This window comes from Grampus griseus (assembly GCF_964374135.1).
Source record: "Grampus griseus genome assembly, chromosome: 19".
Lineage (NCBI taxonomy): Eukaryota > Metazoa > Chordata > Mammalia > Artiodactyla > Delphinidae > Grampus > Grampus griseus.
The window spans coordinates 29,881,975-29,899,854 of NC_139013.1; the positions used below are offsets into that span (position 1 = coordinate 29,881,975).

At 51.6% G+C, this 17,880-nt stretch overlaps 1 protein-coding gene across 2 annotated transcripts in view; it reads left to right on the plus strand.

Moving 5' to 3' along the window:
* The window catches only part of LOC309836415 (liver carboxylesterase-like), a 35,194-nt gene extending 26,766 nt beyond the window's left edge, over window positions 1–8,428 (plus strand). For both annotated transcript variants that reach the window (XM_082676420.1, XM_082676419.1), the window contains exons 10-14: window positions 1,264–1,344; window positions 2,277–2,424; window positions 6,654–6,785; window positions 7,701–7,773; window positions 8,051–8,428. In XM_082676420.1, the coding sequence (XP_082532546.1) occupies window positions 1,264–1,344; window positions 2,277–2,424; window positions 6,654–6,785; window positions 7,701–7,773; window positions 8,051–8,234 (618 nt within the window). In that variant the 3' untranslated portion in view covers window positions 8,235–8,428. The remainder of the gene's footprint in view (window positions 1–1,263; window positions 1,345–2,276; window positions 2,425–6,653; window positions 6,786–7,700; window positions 7,774–8,050) is intronic.
* The last annotated feature ends 9,452 nt before the right edge of the window (window positions 8,429–17,880 follow it).

Below are 17,880 nucleotides of genomic sequence, written 5' to 3' on the forward strand. Positions count from 1 at the left end.
TTAAAGTAACTGTTCTACGAATGGGTTCAGGGACCTACCTGCCTATCACCAGGTTTTGGCTAGAGCAAACGGTAAATTTTCCTGGCAGCACAGAGCTTGTTAAGGGGGCCTGGGGTCATCCTGGGGACATGGCCTTAAGCTGCTTGTGGCTGTGCTAGAGTTTGGTGAAGTCACTTAGTGCAGAGTTTTGATGCAGTTGTTATGTGCAGAGTTCTGCAGGTCTTCAGAATGATTTCAGAGGTTATACCAAAGGACCAAAACCATAATGGCAGAATCTGGGGCTTTCTCAGTTATCTGACACAGGCGGGGTATTTGTGAGGTCTGTGTCATCTGCCCCAGAGCCCTCTACTTCAACACTTGGCTGGCTGAAACCTTCCCTCTCTGTCTTGATGACCACTGTGGAGACTCTAGCCTAAATATACATATATATATATATATATATATATATATATATATGCACACATATATATGCACGCATATACACACACACACACATATATATATATACACACACACACATATACATATATATACACATACACACACACAAAGACTGGGACAGCTTCCCTTATCAATTACTTTATCTTCTTTGCATTCCTTGATTTCTAGATATAAAATTCCATTTGATTCATTGATTTTGCCCAACTTATCAAAGACCCATGCCCTACAGAGTAAAGTAAGTCAGAAAGAGAATAACAAATACCGTATGCTAACACATATATATGGAATCTAAAAAACAAACAGAAAAATGGTCATGAAGAACCTAGGGGCAAGATGGGAATAAAGACGCAGACGTAGAGAATGGACTTGAGGAGATGGGGAGGGGGAAGGGTAAGCTGTGACAAAGCGAGAGAGTGGCATGGACATATATACACTACCAAACGTAAGGTAGATAGCTAGTGGGAAGCAGCCACGTAGCACAGGGAGATCAGCTCGGTGCTTTGTGACCACCTAGAGGGGTGGGATAGGGAGGGTGGGCGGGAGGGAGATGCAAGAGGGAAGAGATATGGGAACATATGTATATGTATAACTGATTCACTTTGTTATAAAGCAGAAACTAACACACCATTGTAAAGCAATTATACTCCAATAAAGATGTTAAATAAATAAACAATAAAAGACTCAAAAAGAAAAAAAAAATAGACCCATGCCCATCAAGATATGACAGTGACCTTCAGCCTGCATTGGTTTGGTTTGTTGGTAACTTTGGTTTTTCCTGTCATTACCTGATGATTCACAATTGCTTAACCTTTGTTTTAACAGTTCATGGGCTACTCATTCTCTGAAGGCAAGCTGGACCAGAAGACGGCCACGTCACTCGTGTGGAAGTCCTACCCCATCCTTGTAAGAGTCTAGGAATCACAGGAACTGGCTGAGCCCTAAAGAGGGGAAGAGGCTTGTTCCCAATTGCAGAGCAACTAATGGCAGAATGAAGACTGGGGCTGGGGGGGTTCTGCCCCACTTTTTCTGCTTTTCTTATCACTACCCAGGGTTGGGGGAGGGGGAAAGTTTGCACTGAGCTCAAAAAGTTCACCATTAACACAAGAAGAGAAACTGTGTCACTCACCAGGGGTGGTGAAGTCAAAAATCCAGAAATAGGGGCTTCCCTGGTGGCGCAGTGGTTGAGAGTCCGCCTGCCGATGCAGGGGACACGGGTTCGTGCCCCGGTCCGGGAAGATCCCACATGCCATGGAGCGGCTGGGCCCGTGAGCCATGGCCGCTGAGCCTGCGCGTCCAGAGCCTGTGCTCCGCAACGGGAGAGGCCACAGCAGTGGGAGGCCCGCGTACCGCAAAAAAAAAAAAAAAAAAAAAATCCAGAAGTAGCAAAATTTAAACCACCAAATGAATGAAGAGTATTTAGTAAGAATTTATGGTACATAAAAAATAGTTCACGCCCTGGGGGCTTCCAACTTCAAAGGCTGGTAGGAAGCTGGAGGCGGGGTGTGAAGTTACAGGATGGCTTATAAAGTGAAAATGAGGAAGTTGTTAACATTTTCAGTGTTTGCTTATTACAATAGAGGTTTTCAGGTGGCCAGGGATTGGTTAAAAGTGATTATCTCATATTATTTTAGGGAGATGACTTAGTTTATTTTTTGATTGTCAGAGGGATTTACAAAAAATAACCTAAGTTAGGTTTTGCTTATGTGCATGAAATAAGCTAGAGTTAGTTTTGCTTACATGGCTTAAATGGTTTTGTCTGCACAGATAATGCGTAAGTCTGGTCTCCATTTTATATTTAACTTTAACAGTGGTCACTTTCACTGGATCTATTTCAGAGCATCCCTGAGGAACTGGCCACGGTGGCTGCTGACAAGTATTTAGGAGGGACGGACGACCCTGCCATAAAGAAAGACCTGTTCCTGGACCTGATTGCAGATGGGATGTTCGGTGTCCCATCTGTGAATGTGGCCCGTCGCCACAGAGGTGAGTCCCAGACACTGGACGGGAGAGGGACACTGACCTCTCCAGCTTCACTGACTGTCCTGCCCAGCCCTCAGCACAAACACATGTGGACATTGCTGAGGGTCGTACATCCAAGGCTGATTGCCTTTGGCCTGGGGTGGGGCACTGTCCTGTTTTGGTTTCCACCAGAAGCAGACTCCGAGAAAAGGATCCAAATGCAAAGAGTTTATTTGGGGGGTGATCCCAGAAAACACCAGTAGAAGAGTGGAGAAGTGACATGAATGGAGAGGAAGCCAGTCCACCCTGCACTGTCAAGAAAGCATCCACTGTGGACACCCGGACCTGGGGAACTCTGGGAAACCAGCAGAACACATGTCTCAGGGTTATCCCTAGTGAGTGGCAAGAGAGCTGGGGTATTTATCCTCCAACTTTGACGAGTCATTGGTTGAAGGCTGTTCCCAAGGGCAGTTAATTCCCTGGTGCTTTGACCTGTTGCACACGTGGGCAGAGTGGTCTCTGGCTGCCAAAGACCTCAGGCAAAGAGCTGTGGATGCAGGAGGTGGAAATCAGGCTGGCGTGCCCGGAAGCAGGGGATATGGGGAGGCACCGACAGCATCTGCCACAGGGCTCCTCACCTGAATTGCGGTGGTCTGTGGGGCTAGAGGGGAAATCTTGGAAGATAGGTCTTGGAAGGTTTCCAAGGTCAGAGCTAGCTGCAAACTAGTTTGTTAACCAGTGGAGCTGGGGGTAGAGGGAGGCCAAGCATAGGATCAGGAGTGTTGTCTGGGACCAAGAAAGCTGAAAGGAGTGATTATTGGAAGAGTGGGGCCACGCGGTCTAGAGAATGTCAATGTCTGTGGCTGGCTGTTGTTTCTCCCAGTGTGTGCTGTGTCCACCACAGGACCTTCCAACATTGACCCAAGACTGTGTGTAGGGTGTGAGGTCAGGGATGGATGAGCTCACCTGGAGAGGAGGTGTCCCTTTTGGGTACCTTTTGAGTTACTCACAGTACCCTTCATTTCTTGGAGACCTCACTCACCTAGTCTGCAAGCCAGGAGATGGTTCTGGGGTCCAGACCTCCCTGCCTAACGGTGCTAGAAGGGTTTTAAACTTTGAGACTTTATAAGCATGATAAAACGTAGCTGTGGCTGACTTACTCTATCCCCGAGCACTCAGTACAGTACTTTGGAGGTTCTAGTTACCATTTCTTCCTCCCTAGGGTCCTGATGACCAGCCAGGGACTGCCTGGGGTCAAATCTGTTCTTTCATAAATTTGGTCTTGCCTCTTGCTACGTGTCTTGATTTGTAGTATCCCCTTCAGCATCCATGCTGCTCCCAGCCATACTGGACTTGAGTTTTTTATCTGACATCCCGTGACTTTGAATTCAGGGTCTTATTGCCAGCACTTCCCAGAGTTTATCAATGTTATTTTTTCATTGTCGTATTTCTCTCAATCTCTTTTTGATAAAGTAGTTTTCTGAGTATAAAATTAATCTTACCATTGTAGAAAGTTTTGAAAATATGGGAACATATTAAAGAAGCAACTATATATTACTCATAATTCCTTCACCTAGAAGTATCAGCTATAAAGTTTTGGTTTTTTGTTTTTTTTTGCGGTACGCGGGCCTCTCACTCTTGTGGCCTCTCCCCTTATGGAGCACAGGCTCCGGACGCGCAGGCTTAGCAGCCACGGGCCCAGCCACTCCTTGGCATGTGGGATCTTCCTGGACCGGGGCACAAACCTGTGTCCCCTGCATCGGCAGGCGGACTCTCAACCACTGCGCCACCAGGGAAGCCCCATCTATAAAGTTTTGACATTTTTTTTTCTATTAGCCTTTCCATGTCTTACACATAATTTTAAAATTAATTTTATGTTCATAGACAACTATATTGTAGGCATTTCCTCAATGTCAATATAAATTCATGGAAAATAGCAATTATTTCATGGTATGATGGATTAAAATTTACTTTAGTATTCCTGTCCTATTGGGTATTTAGCCTGGCTGCTCATTTTGATGCTACAGAAAACATCATACTCAGCCTTATGTGCATAAATCTTTAACCAAGTCTCAAATAATTTTCTTAGAGTTGGTTTCTAGAAGTGAAATTATTAAGCTGGGCTGTAGTAGAATTTTAAAGTTCTTGATACATTTTGTGAAATTGCTTTCTAGTGTATGAGAGTGTGGATTTCTTAGCTCTCTCACTTGGGATAGTCAGATTAAAAGAATAAAAATAATGCTGCCAATTTTATATAAGTCTTACCTCACAAAAAAAGAACATCACACTGTTTTAATTTGCATATTTTTGTTACTAGCTCTCTCCTTCCCCCTGCTTTTGTTGTTGCTCCTAATTGTTATTATTGAAATCTCTGCCCTACTTTCCTTTGAAGACGTGTGTTGTGATTGCAGGAATTTTTTTTAAATATTTATTTATTTGGCTAAGCCGGGTCTTAGTTGTGGCGCACAGGATCTTCAGTTATGGCATGCGGGATCTTTAGTTGTGGCATGCGGGATCTTTAGTTGCGGCATGCGGGATCTAGTTCCCCGATCAGGGATTGAACCCGGGCCGCCTGCACTGGGAGCATGGAGTCTTAACCACCGGACCACCGGAAAAGTACCCCCGTAGGAATTTTTTTTATAAATCTCAGTGGTTTAAGGCAAAACACTGAAAAAAAAAAACAGAAGAAGAAGAGGAATGAAAAGAATATCTTTTGGGCAGCATGCTGCCATAATTAAGTTCTCTCATTCACACTAGGTCTTTCTTTGTATGGTTGGGTTCTCAGTTCCGTTCTAACACTTCTGAGTAGCAGAGGCAAGGGTAAACACCCTCCTTTCAGTGAGTTCTGCTTGACCCTGAAGCAGCTGTTTAGCAATTGGATTATGGAACCACAGACGGATTGCTTCTTCCAAACAATGCCTCTTGCTAAACCAAGAGTGCAGTGAGAGGGGGGAAGGGAGGCAATTAAATAAATTATTGTACATCCTCCTGTCAGGATGGCATATATTGTTACACTATGTAGTTGACAAACATTTAATGATATGAAGAAATTATTATAGTCATTACAAAACTACACATCCAATAGTATCCTTATTTTATATACATAAGTGAGATAAGTGCTAAAATATTAACAGAGGTTTCTCTGAGCAGTGGGATTATATGTGATCATTTTGTTCTTATTCCTTTTTTCTGCATTTTCCAAATGTGATTCTGTCCCCAGTAAGGGAAAACGTGTGATATTTCCCCGCCAGCCTGACTTGGGACCTGACCCTTCCCGGGTAGAGTCAGTCGCTCTGGGCATAATGATCAATGCAGAGCACAGAGCTCCCCGGGCGGGTGGCCTGTGAGTTAGCCCTGAAGGAGCAAGATGGGCGACGCTGCTGAAGCATCAGCAGGAAAACTGACATCTTCCTGGGGCTTAGAGGGGGGGTGGTGAGCGTAAGGGCAGGGGAGAGGAGGAGGGAGGAACTGTACCCTTCCTCGGCCCCTTCTTCCTTCTGCCACCACCTTAACACTCCCCGGGCCAAGCAGGAAGCAAGACCTGTGAGATGACAGAGAAAAAGGAAATGCTGAATTGTGGTTTCCCGAGACACAAGGAATAGACTCTCCCCTTTCTGCATAGGTTTGTATTTAAATATCTGCACTTTCAGACCAGCAACGTGGATTTACTTCACTTTTCTTGGAATACGTGTGAAAAATACCAGAAACGCTCAAAAATGGGCATAATAGAAGAAACTGTCAGGCTGCAGGTATTCTCCAAGGGAATGAAGACTAACCTGTTAGCAATGAAATGTCGTGGTATTTCTGTGTACATAAACTATGTATCTAGATGTTCTGCTCTGTGAATGCATCAATAGGCAAAGAGGTTTATATATATTGACCCAATGCCTCTATAATGATAGTTATTTTGAATCAATTTCCCCAAAGTTTCAACATTCATTCATTCAATAGCTGGCTCAAATCCAGTTCCACCTCCACCACCAGTACACCCTTAAGCAAGTCATAGAACTTTTCCCAAACTGTTTTTCTGTTATGCTGATAACCAGGGGCTTCCTGCAGGGACACACAGGGTCTGGCACACAGTTGCTTCTCACAACGGGCAGCTGCTGTTAATATTGTTGTTCACTCAGGACCAGGCATGCCCCCAATTTCCTGATTGCTCACAGCGCCCCTCCCACCCACCTCTGGAGCCCTTGATACCATCCAGGTGTGCGTCTGCTGAAGTGAACTGTGCACGAATCCATGTCTTCCAGATGCCGGAGCCCCCACTTACATGTATGAGTTCCAGTATCGCCCAAGCTTCTCATCAGCCATGAAACCCAAGACGGTGATGGGGGACCATGGGGATGAGCTCTTCTCAGTCTTCGGGGCTCCATTTTTGAAAGGTGATGGCCCTTTGGTGACTACAGACTTGGAGTTAGGGGATCTGGGTTCAAGTCTTGGTTTGGTGGCCTTGGGCAAGTTCCTCTTTCTCTCCAGGTCTTAGTTTCCTGAATTCACCATAACAGGGTTGAAGGACAAAGGGTCCTAACCTTTCTCTTGCTCTAATGTGCATGGTGGAGAATGTGTATCCTTGCGCCCTCCTCCATGGTCACTCTAAGAATCCAGACCTGGGCATCAGTAAGACAGGAGGTGGGTCACCTGCAGGGCCCTGCTCAGGGCTAGAATGCCACCACTCACTTCGCACTCACAAGAGCATATCAGAAGGTACGTGAGAGTAAGGTTAGAATTGCTCTTAACCTTGAATCAGGACTAATATGTGTCTGTCTATCCAATCATCTATCTATCTAAAACTCATATCTTTAAAAATTAAATATGTTTAGGATTATATTTTAAAGAATACCTCTCACAGATGTCTTTAATGTCTTAACCCTCAGCAGTTACCGACAACTTGTGTGTGACACAACCCAGGGCTGTACATGGCAGTGCCTCTGGGCACTTTCTGGTTGGGTGACTCTTTGGGGGCCTTGCAGCTTGGTTATTTTTCAGATTCTATGAAAATGTGTGTGGGTGTAGGAGATTGAAAAAAGACCCAGAGGAGAGTATCCTGGGAGGTGGGGTTACTGTAGCAGAAACCCTGGGGTGTGGCCCTGTGACCCAGCCCTTCACTGAGCCTGACCTAGGTCAGTAACTGTCAAGCTTAAAGTGCACTTGAATTACCCAAGATCTTCTTAAAATGTGGTTTTACTCAGTAGGTCTGGAGTAAGGGCCCCGTTTCTGAATTTCTAACAAGTTCTCAAGGGCTGCTACTGCCCCTGAACCACACTTTGAGTAGCAATGGCTTTGTCTCCTCCCCACAGATGGTGCCTCAGAAGAGGAGACCAATCTCAGCAAGATGGTGATGAAATTTTGGGCCAACTTTGCTCGGAACGGGTGAGCTGGTGGCACAGACGGGGCAGGGTTGGGAAGGGGCAGGGCGTGTCTGCTGGGTGGGAGGAGCTTCAACGTGTGCTGGGTAAACTCCCCGCCCTGTGGCCCCTGACGTGAGAGCTCCCTCAGTGGACAGGCTGCCCAGGAGATGGTCAGCCTCCTGTCTCTGGAGGCGTATGAGCCTTTGGCAGAGATGAAGCCAAGGGGTCCCTGACAATCTCTGAGGGTTGTTGGGGCCACACAGTAGCTTTGGGGAATTTCTATGTGACTCTGTTCCCAGGAATCCCAACGGGGAGGGGCTTCCCCCTTGGCCAGTATATGACCAGAAAGAAGGGTACCTTCAGATTGGCGTCACCACCCAGGCAGCCGAGAAGCTGAAAGACAAGGAAGTGGCTTTCTGGAACGAGCTCCTGTCCAAGGAGGCGGCAAAGAAGCCACCCCAGTTAAAACATGCTGAGCTGTGAACGGGAGGCTCAGCTGGCCTTGGGGGCTTGTGGGACCCCAGACAGGGGTATTCTATAGAAGGTGTTTGTGGGCCTAAGAGGCATCTTATTGTGGAGGCTGGGGAATTATCTGATGGGAGTAGCAGAGGTCAGGGAGGGGGAATTTCTGTTTCTGTGGCCTCAATTTTGGAAATAAATGTTCTTTTGGAGACCAAGTCAGTGTCTTTGTCTTGGGCTGGAATTAAGTCATCCTCATTAGCGAGAGAAGGATGAGAGAGGGCACCACTGGCAGGAAGGTGACTCGGGCAGCTCTGGCTTGGCCTCTGGACACGAAGAGTCCAGTAGGCTGGGCCCTGGGAGGGGCTGAGGGGGACACTGCATCTGCTCCATGTCTCTGGGCCGTCAACAACTCCAGTAAGTGGATGTGAGGGAACCAGAGGGCAGTGTCCCTCTCCTCCATGTGGAGCCGCCTGTAGACGTGGAGGGGGCACAGACCGAGGATGTACCTGGAGTGGGAAGGAGGGGGACTTGCCATGGTGACACTGTGGCACTGTTGTGTGGCCCTTACTGACCCTCCCACAGGTCTACAATTCTTTCTTCAACTTACACAGTATCCTCCCAGGCCCCTCCCTGAGGCTGTCTCTTCCAGCAATTCCTCTGAACCCTTTCTGCAGCCTGGACCACATCAGGTCCAAGCAGTGACCACCTTGAAGTGAGTCCCTGAAGTGTCACGTGAAAACTGACTCTTTCAGAATCCCTGGGGTGACTTCTGGCTCCTGGGATATAGAAAGCTCTAAGGAATGCCACTCCCACCTTAACAGAAAGAAAAAAGTGGATTATCCTCAAAATCATGACTTTCTCTGACTCATTCAAAGAGGTTGCAAGGCAAACAATTACCCTGAAATCTCGGGGAAGACAGGCATTTTGAAGGAGAGATGGGAAGTGAACACTGGCTTACCGTCTGGAGACAGGTGGAAGATGGAGTCACCATATGTGTGAGTACAATTACTCTTAAAATTCGAATCGAGGGCTAAAGGCCAAACATAGGTGAGTATGAGAGTATGAAATCCTAAAAACCACACACCCACAGGGAATTTACACTTGTTACAGGCCCTTCTCCATGGACCTCTATCAGGGACCCGTGAGAAATACTGGGAACAGGTAGTAAGACGAGAGAAAACCTGCCTCAAGGGTGCAGGCTTCAAGCTCTGCTCAGACACTTCTCCATGAAAAAATAAAATCCCCAAACCACTGAAGAAAGGTCAGCAAACCCACTTCCCTTGGGGCCCTGGGAAAGACCTATTGTGGCTGAGGAAAAGGAAAATTTTAGAACTTTATATACATATAGGAAATCCTGGGCTTCTCTGGTGGCGCAGTGGTTAAGAATTCGCCTGCCAATGCAGGCGAAATGGGTTCGAGCCCTGGTCCAGGAAGATCCCACATGCTGTGGAGCAACTAAGCCCGTGCACCACAACTGAGCCCACACACCGCAAGTACGGAAGGCCAAGTGCCTAGAGGCCACGCTCCGCAACTAGGGAAGCCACCACAGTGAGAAGCCCGTGCACCACACCGAAGAGTAGCCCCCGCTCGCCGCAACTAAAGAAAGCCCACGTGCAGCAAGGAAGACCCACTGCAGTCAAAAATAAATAAAAATAAATAAATTTATTTTAAAAAGAAACAATTTTAAGTAAAATCCTAGTGCAGGTGACAGCAGATGGTAGGCATCCTCCTTCAACTTTTTGAAGGACAGGGACAGGCTTGCTCCTGGCTTTATAGCTCAAGTGCCAACTCCTCTTTTCTGGGAAAGATGATAATCCTTTCTGCGAATTGGCACATGCTCACACGATTGATGAGGACGAAACAGGACACACAGCTGTGCACAGCACCCCTGTCTTATTGGTTTGTAAGTAGGAAAATATCACCTGAAATATGACTAATAATAATAAAGTAATAGCTAATACTTTGGTTTCTTACTGTGTGCCAGGCTTAAACCTAATATTGTTGTATCTATTACATTCTTAAATCCTATTGAATTCTGACATGCTAATTTGTTGCATAGATAAATTTTTAAATAATCAGGCACTATTATTTTATACTTTTGCAGCAGAGGAGAATGACCAGAGAGGTTATATCAGCTGGCAGTAATAAACACATGTGGGACTGGCCCTCCTGCAGGCTGACTGCAGCCGCCAACGCAAACGGACACCATGTCATCCCGTGAAAGGTGAGAAACCTGAACACCTGGCAAGAGGCAGCAGTGGGAAAGCCCTGAGATGGCAGTCACAACCCTCTGCACAGCTCTGTGACGTCTCTGGGCTTCAGCCTCCCATCTCTGCAGCCAGGAGCACAGCTAGACTCTCTCCGAAGACCTTTGCAGCCTTGAAAAAGGAGCCGTTGGATTCAGCCTCCAGTGATGTCAAAACCGGCACCATGTGGGCTGGAGGTGAAACAGCTGTAGGGTAGGTTTACTCCTCTGAGTATAGGCTATGTGCCCTTGGGTGAGTTGCTTAACCCCTCTGGAATTGGCACAATCGCTCCAGACCTTGCAGGCTCACGGCATGGTACTGAGGGTTGGCTTTCTCTTGTCCCTAGAGGCCCTGCTAACTGTCTCTCCAAGGCTCTGTGCCCTATCCTGGGCACAGATGGGCCGGGCAACCTAAACCTAGTGTCTGAGAGCAATTATCTCAGGACAGAGGACACCATCGTAAACTCAGGGTCTCGGCCTGAGGTCAGCTGGGGCCAGGCCTGCTATTGAGAAGGATGGAGTCTGTCCAAATGCTGTGGCGGTGACTCGTTCCACGGGGCTTGTTGGAGGACATCCCCACGCCCTCTGGCACTGGATAAGCAAGGTTCCTATCCATCTCTGCCCTCACCATGAGCTTGCTTGCAAACCAGGGAGCCTTTCTCCAGGAGCTTGTCGGGAGCTCAAGGATTCTCTGTGCACAGATGTCAGTGTGGAGAGAGCGATCGTACGGGACACCGTGGGGGAAGCCCGAGCTGGGAGCCAGGCCACTATCTCGCTTATTCCCCCTCATTGACATTAATCTTTTGTATCGAAAGGAGGAAATGAAATCTCAGAGAGTATCAGTGACTTGCCAGGTCAGGAAGTGGCACGGTGGCTGTGAACCTGAGTGCCTGACGCCGACGCCCACGCACGCAGCACGGGCGGCTCCCGAAATGCCCTGTGCACTCGGGGCACCTGTGGCCCATCTTGGTCCTGACTTCTGAGCCACGTGTCTCCTCTTTCTCTCGGAGTGCCCATCAAATAGGAGTTCCCTCCCCAGACCGCCAGGGGGCCCCACACCTGAAATATACTACCCGTTCCCTCAGCACACACTTGTTGCTAATAAACCCCACCAGGCCCCCCCCCCCCGCCACGCACTGCAGCACCACCATCACTCTGCAGAGGAACACGTGAAGCCCTTCTTCTGAAACCAGGTCTCAGGGAAACAGCCGGGAAATTCCCACCAAATCCAAATCACTTTCTTTCGGGGTGTCAGGGAGCCACGGGCTGGTTTTTGAGGGAAGGGAAGATGTCAGCCTGACCTAGGGAGGTACTTGCGAAGATTCAGAGCCAAGCCCCTGCAGGGAGCTGTCACGGGTGGCGAGTGTCCTGTCCGTAGCCCTGGGCAAGCCAAGACAGGTTCCCTGTGGGGAGGCAGGGGGCAGAGCTGCTCCAGGCGTGTGTGGTCCACACAGTGGGGCATCTGTGAAGTGTTCCCAGGACTCGGGCACACTTTCAACGTACGTGCAGCATATGAGAGCGTCCAGTTTCCAGAATTGCTCCTCCACGTGTGAAGGTGGTTTTACGTGTTGAAGGGAAAACTGGGTGTCACATATCGTGTCCTTTGACGTGTTTTCTTCGCGATCCGTTTTCCTGACCAGGGTGAAAACTGTGGCAGAAAATACAAAGAGGTCTTTCCAGGGTGTTTTAGACGCAAGCCCCGTGCAGAAGTCACACGAGAGGGGTGTGGGATTCCATCCCCTCTGGGTACTTTTCTAGGCTCTCATCACCGAGCGCTGAGTTTGGCAGGGGCCCCCAGAGAAGGAAAATGAGAAATGGGCAACTTTCTCTGCAATCCGTACTCCTAAGGGGAATAGAGGGAGTGTGTCCTCTGTGTGTCCAATGCCCTATGTCATCTGGCGAGGGTATCCTTTGGAGCTGAGAAACGGAAGCTCAAATTAACCTAAGCGGCTGAGACGCTCAGTGTGTGTGTTTTGGGGGTGTGGGGTGTGTGGGGGGGTGCTCTTTGGTCCAGAGCCGAGGTCTCTGCACGTCCAGTCCAGTTCCCCACGCCAGCCCTGATGGGCACGGAGTCTCTTTGTCCAAGACACACCAAGGAAGACAGAGCCAGAATAAAGTCAACAGCTTTTATTACAAGTCACAGATTTCATAGAAAAAGGAATGTAGCGTCAGGTCCGGTTGTATGAAAAACGGTAAAATGCAGGTTTGTCCTGGTTGCTCTGTGGACACCCGGGGCAGGCTCTCCGCGACATCAGGCACAGCAGCTGCACTTGTCCGAGGCCCCTTTGCAGACGCAGCCCTGGGCACACTTGGCGCAGCCCTGGGCACACTTGGCGCAGCCCACGGGGCAGCAGGAGCAGCAGCCTGGGGAGGCAAGGGCAGCGTGCGGTCGGACCACGCGTTGTCCGGAACCACCCTTCCCAGCAGCAGGCCTGGCCCCAGCCGCCCTCGGGCCCAGACCCTGAGTTTACGATGGTGTCCTCTGTCCTGAGGTAATTGCTCTCAGACACTAGGTTCAGGTTGCCCGGCCCATCTGTGCCCAGGACAGGGCACAGCGCCTTGGAGAGACAGTGAGCAGGGCCTCTGGGGACAGGAGAAAGCCAGCCCCCAGCACCACCAGTGATGGGAGCCAAGTCCTCGGGATCAAAGTGGAGGCAAAGCCCGCACAGAGCAGCTCCCGCTCGGGATAGGGAAGCTCTGGGCTGCTTCGACAGGGAGGGGCTGCACCAGGTCCGAGAAGCCACGCACGGCCACTGGTTCCTGTCCCTAAAGTGCTTCAGTCCCTGAGAGGATTCGGAAGCGGGACTCAGGAGGCAGGAGGACTAGTTCTAGTGACAGGTCTGAGGTTGTTTGTCGGTGGCCCGTCTGGGCCTCAGTCTCCCTGTTCTCTAGTGCGCGCCTGGGTCTCGGTCATGCCGAAGGTGATTCCAGCTCTGACTGTGAATCCCTTCCTGGTGAGGGGGGTGCCGGGAAGTCTGGTCACTGTCCTGCTCCTGCCTGCCTGCTGAGCTCTGGGCCCCCTCCTCGCACTCAGCCCAGACCCCGCATTCCCAGAGAAGGCCCCGCACACTCACTCTTCTTGCAGGAGGCGCATCTGCAGGCTTTGCAGGTGCAGGTGCAGGATCCAGCGCAGCCGCAGGAGCCGCCTGCCGGGAAGGGAAAGGAGGCCAGCAGTGAGCAGGGACGGGGATGCAGGAGCCACAGCAGACGGTCAGCAATGCCTCCCTGAGCCCTCCTCCTCTGTCAGGACCCAGCCCTGGGAGCTCGTGTCCACTCGGGCGGATAGAGAAGCCCCAGCTCCTCTCTTCTGGTCCAAGGAGAGTAAGTCCCCTCCTGATGGGACTCCACAGGGAAGGTCCCGGGCTCCAGACGCAGCCCAGGCCGACTGGGGCCGGGGGCCGGGGCCCATGGCCTGAACCCTAAAGAGGCAGCGTCCCCTCCTCCCATCAAATCGTGGCAGGTCCGAGACCGCCTCCAAACGCTGGGTCCCGGTCTAGCAATCCCCTGACCTGCCGGGTGACCTCAAGAAGGACAGCCTGGAGCCTCCGTGCCCTCAGTGTCAACGGAGAGGCAAAGGGAGACTGACGTGCCCTCAGGAGCCTGGCTACCAAGAAAGCCCTGGACCCGTGACAGGAGTCCTCCTGAGCTCAAACTCAAAGCCCTCCCTTCTCGTCCTGTGCCCGGGAAGGGGGCATCCTAAGGCTCAAAGGCAGGGCTCCCTTACCAGTGGGGCAGGAGCACTTGGGGTCCATCTGGAGGAGGAGTGAGGCCCGAGGTCCAAAGCAAGGGGCGAAGCCGCTTCACGGGTCCGGTGGGGGCCGTGTGGGAGCGAGGAGCCCGGGGGCTCAGTTATAGGCCGAGGAGGCGGCCCGGGCGCAGAGGCCCCGCCCCCGCCTTGCACCCGCCCCGCGGCTCCGCGCCCGCGCCGCCCGCGCCGCCCGTGCCGCCCGCAGCGCCCTGGGCCGGGCTGTGAGCAACAGGCGGGGCCGAGCGCACGATTCCACGTCGGTGCCGGCTGGAGCGGAGGAACCGGGTGCCGTGCGGTAAGCGGTGTCCCAGCCCCCTGGCCGCCCCTTCCCAATGTGCCCGACGGGAGCAGCCACCGTGTTGGCGGCTTGTGCAGGAATCCGGCTCCCGCGTCCTCCGGTCTTCCCCGCCCCAGGCCCCAGGCCCCGCGCCGCCGGCCTCCGGGTCGCCGTTTCCTGCAGCCTGAGAACAGCCCCCGCCTCCCGCTCGTGTCCCTGGCTTGGCTGGAGCCGGGGAGCGGTGTCAGAGAGCGCAGGCGGATGTGACCCTCACCACCGTTTGGCCGACCCCATGTGTCCCCGGGCGTTGCCAGCCCCGGTCCCCACCACGGTCCTTTGGAAGCGTTTTTCCGGTACCGCCTCCTGTAACCGCAGCGCGGTGAACATTGCCTTCAGCCGCGAGGCGTCACTTGTGTTTTCCTTTCCTGGAGGGATCCTGGCTCATTTGTCCGGGGGCTTCTTTGCCTGAACTTTCCAGGGGCGCTCCTCACTGTAGCCGGTCCACCTCCACGCCAGGGTGGAGGTTCCCTCATCATGAGATGCTTCCCCAGGGGCGGCATCATTGTAGGTGATAGGCAGACCCGGCGGTAAATAACAAAGCGAGACAAGTGGATAGAGTTCCCTTTGAGTAGTCCTGACAGTTACTCACCATGGAGTCCATGCCAAGCCTTGTTAGTCACTTTTGCTCTTTGAGTTGTCACACCAACCGGGAAGGGAGACAGCAGTCAGGAGCCCGCTTCCCAAAGTCCAAAGTCCCTACAGTACAGGGAGGCTACTGAGGCAGGCACACAGGGCTGGGGAGTGGTGCCCTGCTTCTGTGTTTTTGTCGCTTCGCAGCTGAAAGAGGGAGTCAGTGAGCAAGCTCCCCTTTGGCCCAGAGCTGTGTCCTCGGCCCGTCTCTACCATGTCCAGCTCAATCCTGGGGGCGACCAAGGTGACACAGTAGGAATGTATTTATGATTTTGTGGCTACCTTCTGACTCTCTCCTTCAGTAGCGTTCGAGAGGTTTCTTTTGGTATAACGTATTTCAGAAAATCACTGAAAAGAAAATGGTAAGGAAATCCTGATGCAGGTGACAGCAGAAGTGGCAGGACCCTTCTGTGTCTGTGAGGAGGACACCGACTGTGCTCCTCACGGCTTTCTATCTGTAGTGTCGACGGCTCTTTGCGTGAAGGCAGGATAACCCTCTCGGGGGTACTGGTCCCACGCTCACAGGGTCGATGGGGACGGCCCAGAGCACAGAGCGAAACACACCGTCCTTGCTTGCGTGTCTGGAAGGAGAACAGTGTCTCCTAGGCTGATGATAACAAATAAATCAATAGATAAATAAATGAATGGGTGATGTGATCGATTGCTCACTGAGTGCCCAGTATATTCTGACCTTCTTGGCATGTATTCAGTTCTTTAATCCCGAGAGCCAGACACTATTATTTTCCCTTTAGAGCAGAGCAGACGGAGCCACAGAGAGGTTATGTCCCATGGCTGTACGTGGCACAGATGGGACTGGCCCTCCTGCAGGCTGACTGCAGGCTGACTGCAGCCCCGCGCCCAACCGGACACCATGTCATCCCACGAAGGGTGAGAACACTGAACACCTGGCACAGAGGCAGCAGTGGGAGAGCCCTGAGCCGGCAGCCAGAACCCTCCGCACAGCTCTGTGACCTCTGTGGGCTTCGGCCTCCCACCTCTGCAGCCAGGAGCACAGCTGGACTGTCTCCGAAGACCCTGCAGCCCTGAAAAAGGAGAGGCCGGACTCAGCCTCCAGTGATGTCATAACCGGCACCGTGTGGCCGGGAGGTGAGACAGCTGCAGTGTAGGTTTAGTCCTCTGAGTATAGGCTGTGTGCCCTTGGGTAAGTTGCTTAACCTCTCTGGAACTGGCACCATCACTCCAGACCATGCAGGTTCACCGAGTCTGTCCAAACGCTGTGGCGGTGACTCGTTCCACGGGGCTTGTTGGAGGACATCCCCACGCCCTCTGGCCCTGGATAAGCAAGGTTCCTATCCATCTCTGCCCTCACCATGAGCTTGCTTGCAAACCAGGGAGCCTTTCTCCAGGAGCTTGTCGGGAGCTCAAGGATTCTCTGTGCACAGATGTCAGTGTGGAGAGAGCGATCGTACGGGACACCGTGGGGGAAGCCCGAGCTGGGAGCCAGGCCACTATCTCGCTCATTCCCCCTCTTTGACATTAATCTTTTGTATCGAAAGGAGGAAATGAAATCTCAGAGAGTATCAGTGACTTGCCAGGTCAGGAAGTGGCACGGTGGCTGTGAACCTGAGTGCCTGACGCCGACGCCCACGCACGCAGCACGGGCCGGCTCCCGAAATGCCCTGTGCACTCGGGGCACCTGTGGCCCATCTTGGTCCTGACTTCTGAGCCACGTGTCTCCTCTTTCTCTCGGAGTGCCCATCAAATAGGAGTTCCCTCCCCAGACCGCCAGGGGGCCCAACACCTGAAATAGACTACCCGTTCCCTCAGCACACACTTGTTGCTAATAAACCCCACCAGGCCCCCCCCCCCCCCCCGCCACGCACTGCAGCACCACCATCACTCTGCAGAGGAACACGTGAAGCCCTTCTTCTGAAACCAGGTCTCAGGGAAACAGCCGGGAAATTCCCACCAAATCCAAATCACTTTCTTTCGGGGTGTCAGGGAGCCACGGGCTGGTTTTTGAGGGAAGGGAAGATGTCAGCCTGACCTAGGGAGGTACTTGCGAAGATTCAGAGCCAAGCCCCTGCAGGGAGCTGTCACGGGTGGCGAGTGTCCTGTCCGTAGCCCTGGGCAAGCCAAGACTGAGGTTCCCTGTGGGGAGGCAGGGGGCAGAGCTGCTCCAGGCGTGTGTGGTCCACACAGTGGGGCATCTGTGAAGTGTTCCCAGGACTCGGGCACACTTTCAACGTACGTGCAGCATATGAGAGCGTCCAGTTTCCAGAATTGCTCCTCCACGTGTGAAGGTGGTTTTACGTGTTGAAGGGAAAACTGGGTGTCACATATCGTGTCCTTTGACGTGTTTTCTTCGCGATCCGTTTTCCTGACCAGGGTGAAAACTGTGGCAGAAAATACAAAGAGGTCTTTCCAGGGTGTTTTAGACGCAAGCCCCGTGCAGAAGTCACACGAGAGGGGTGTGGGATTCCATCCCCTCTGGGTACTTTTCTAGGCTCTCATCACCGAGCGCTGAGTTTGGCAGGGGCCCCCAGAGAAGGAAAATGAGAAATGGGCAACTTTCTCTGCAATCCGTACTCCTAAGGGGAATAGAGGGAGTGTGTCCTCTGTGTGTCCAATGCCCTATGTCATCTGGCGAGGGTATCCTTTGGAGCTGAGAAACGGAAGCTCAAATTAACCTAAGCGGCTGAGACGCTCAGTGTGTGTGTTTTGGGGGTGTGGGGTGTGTGTGGGG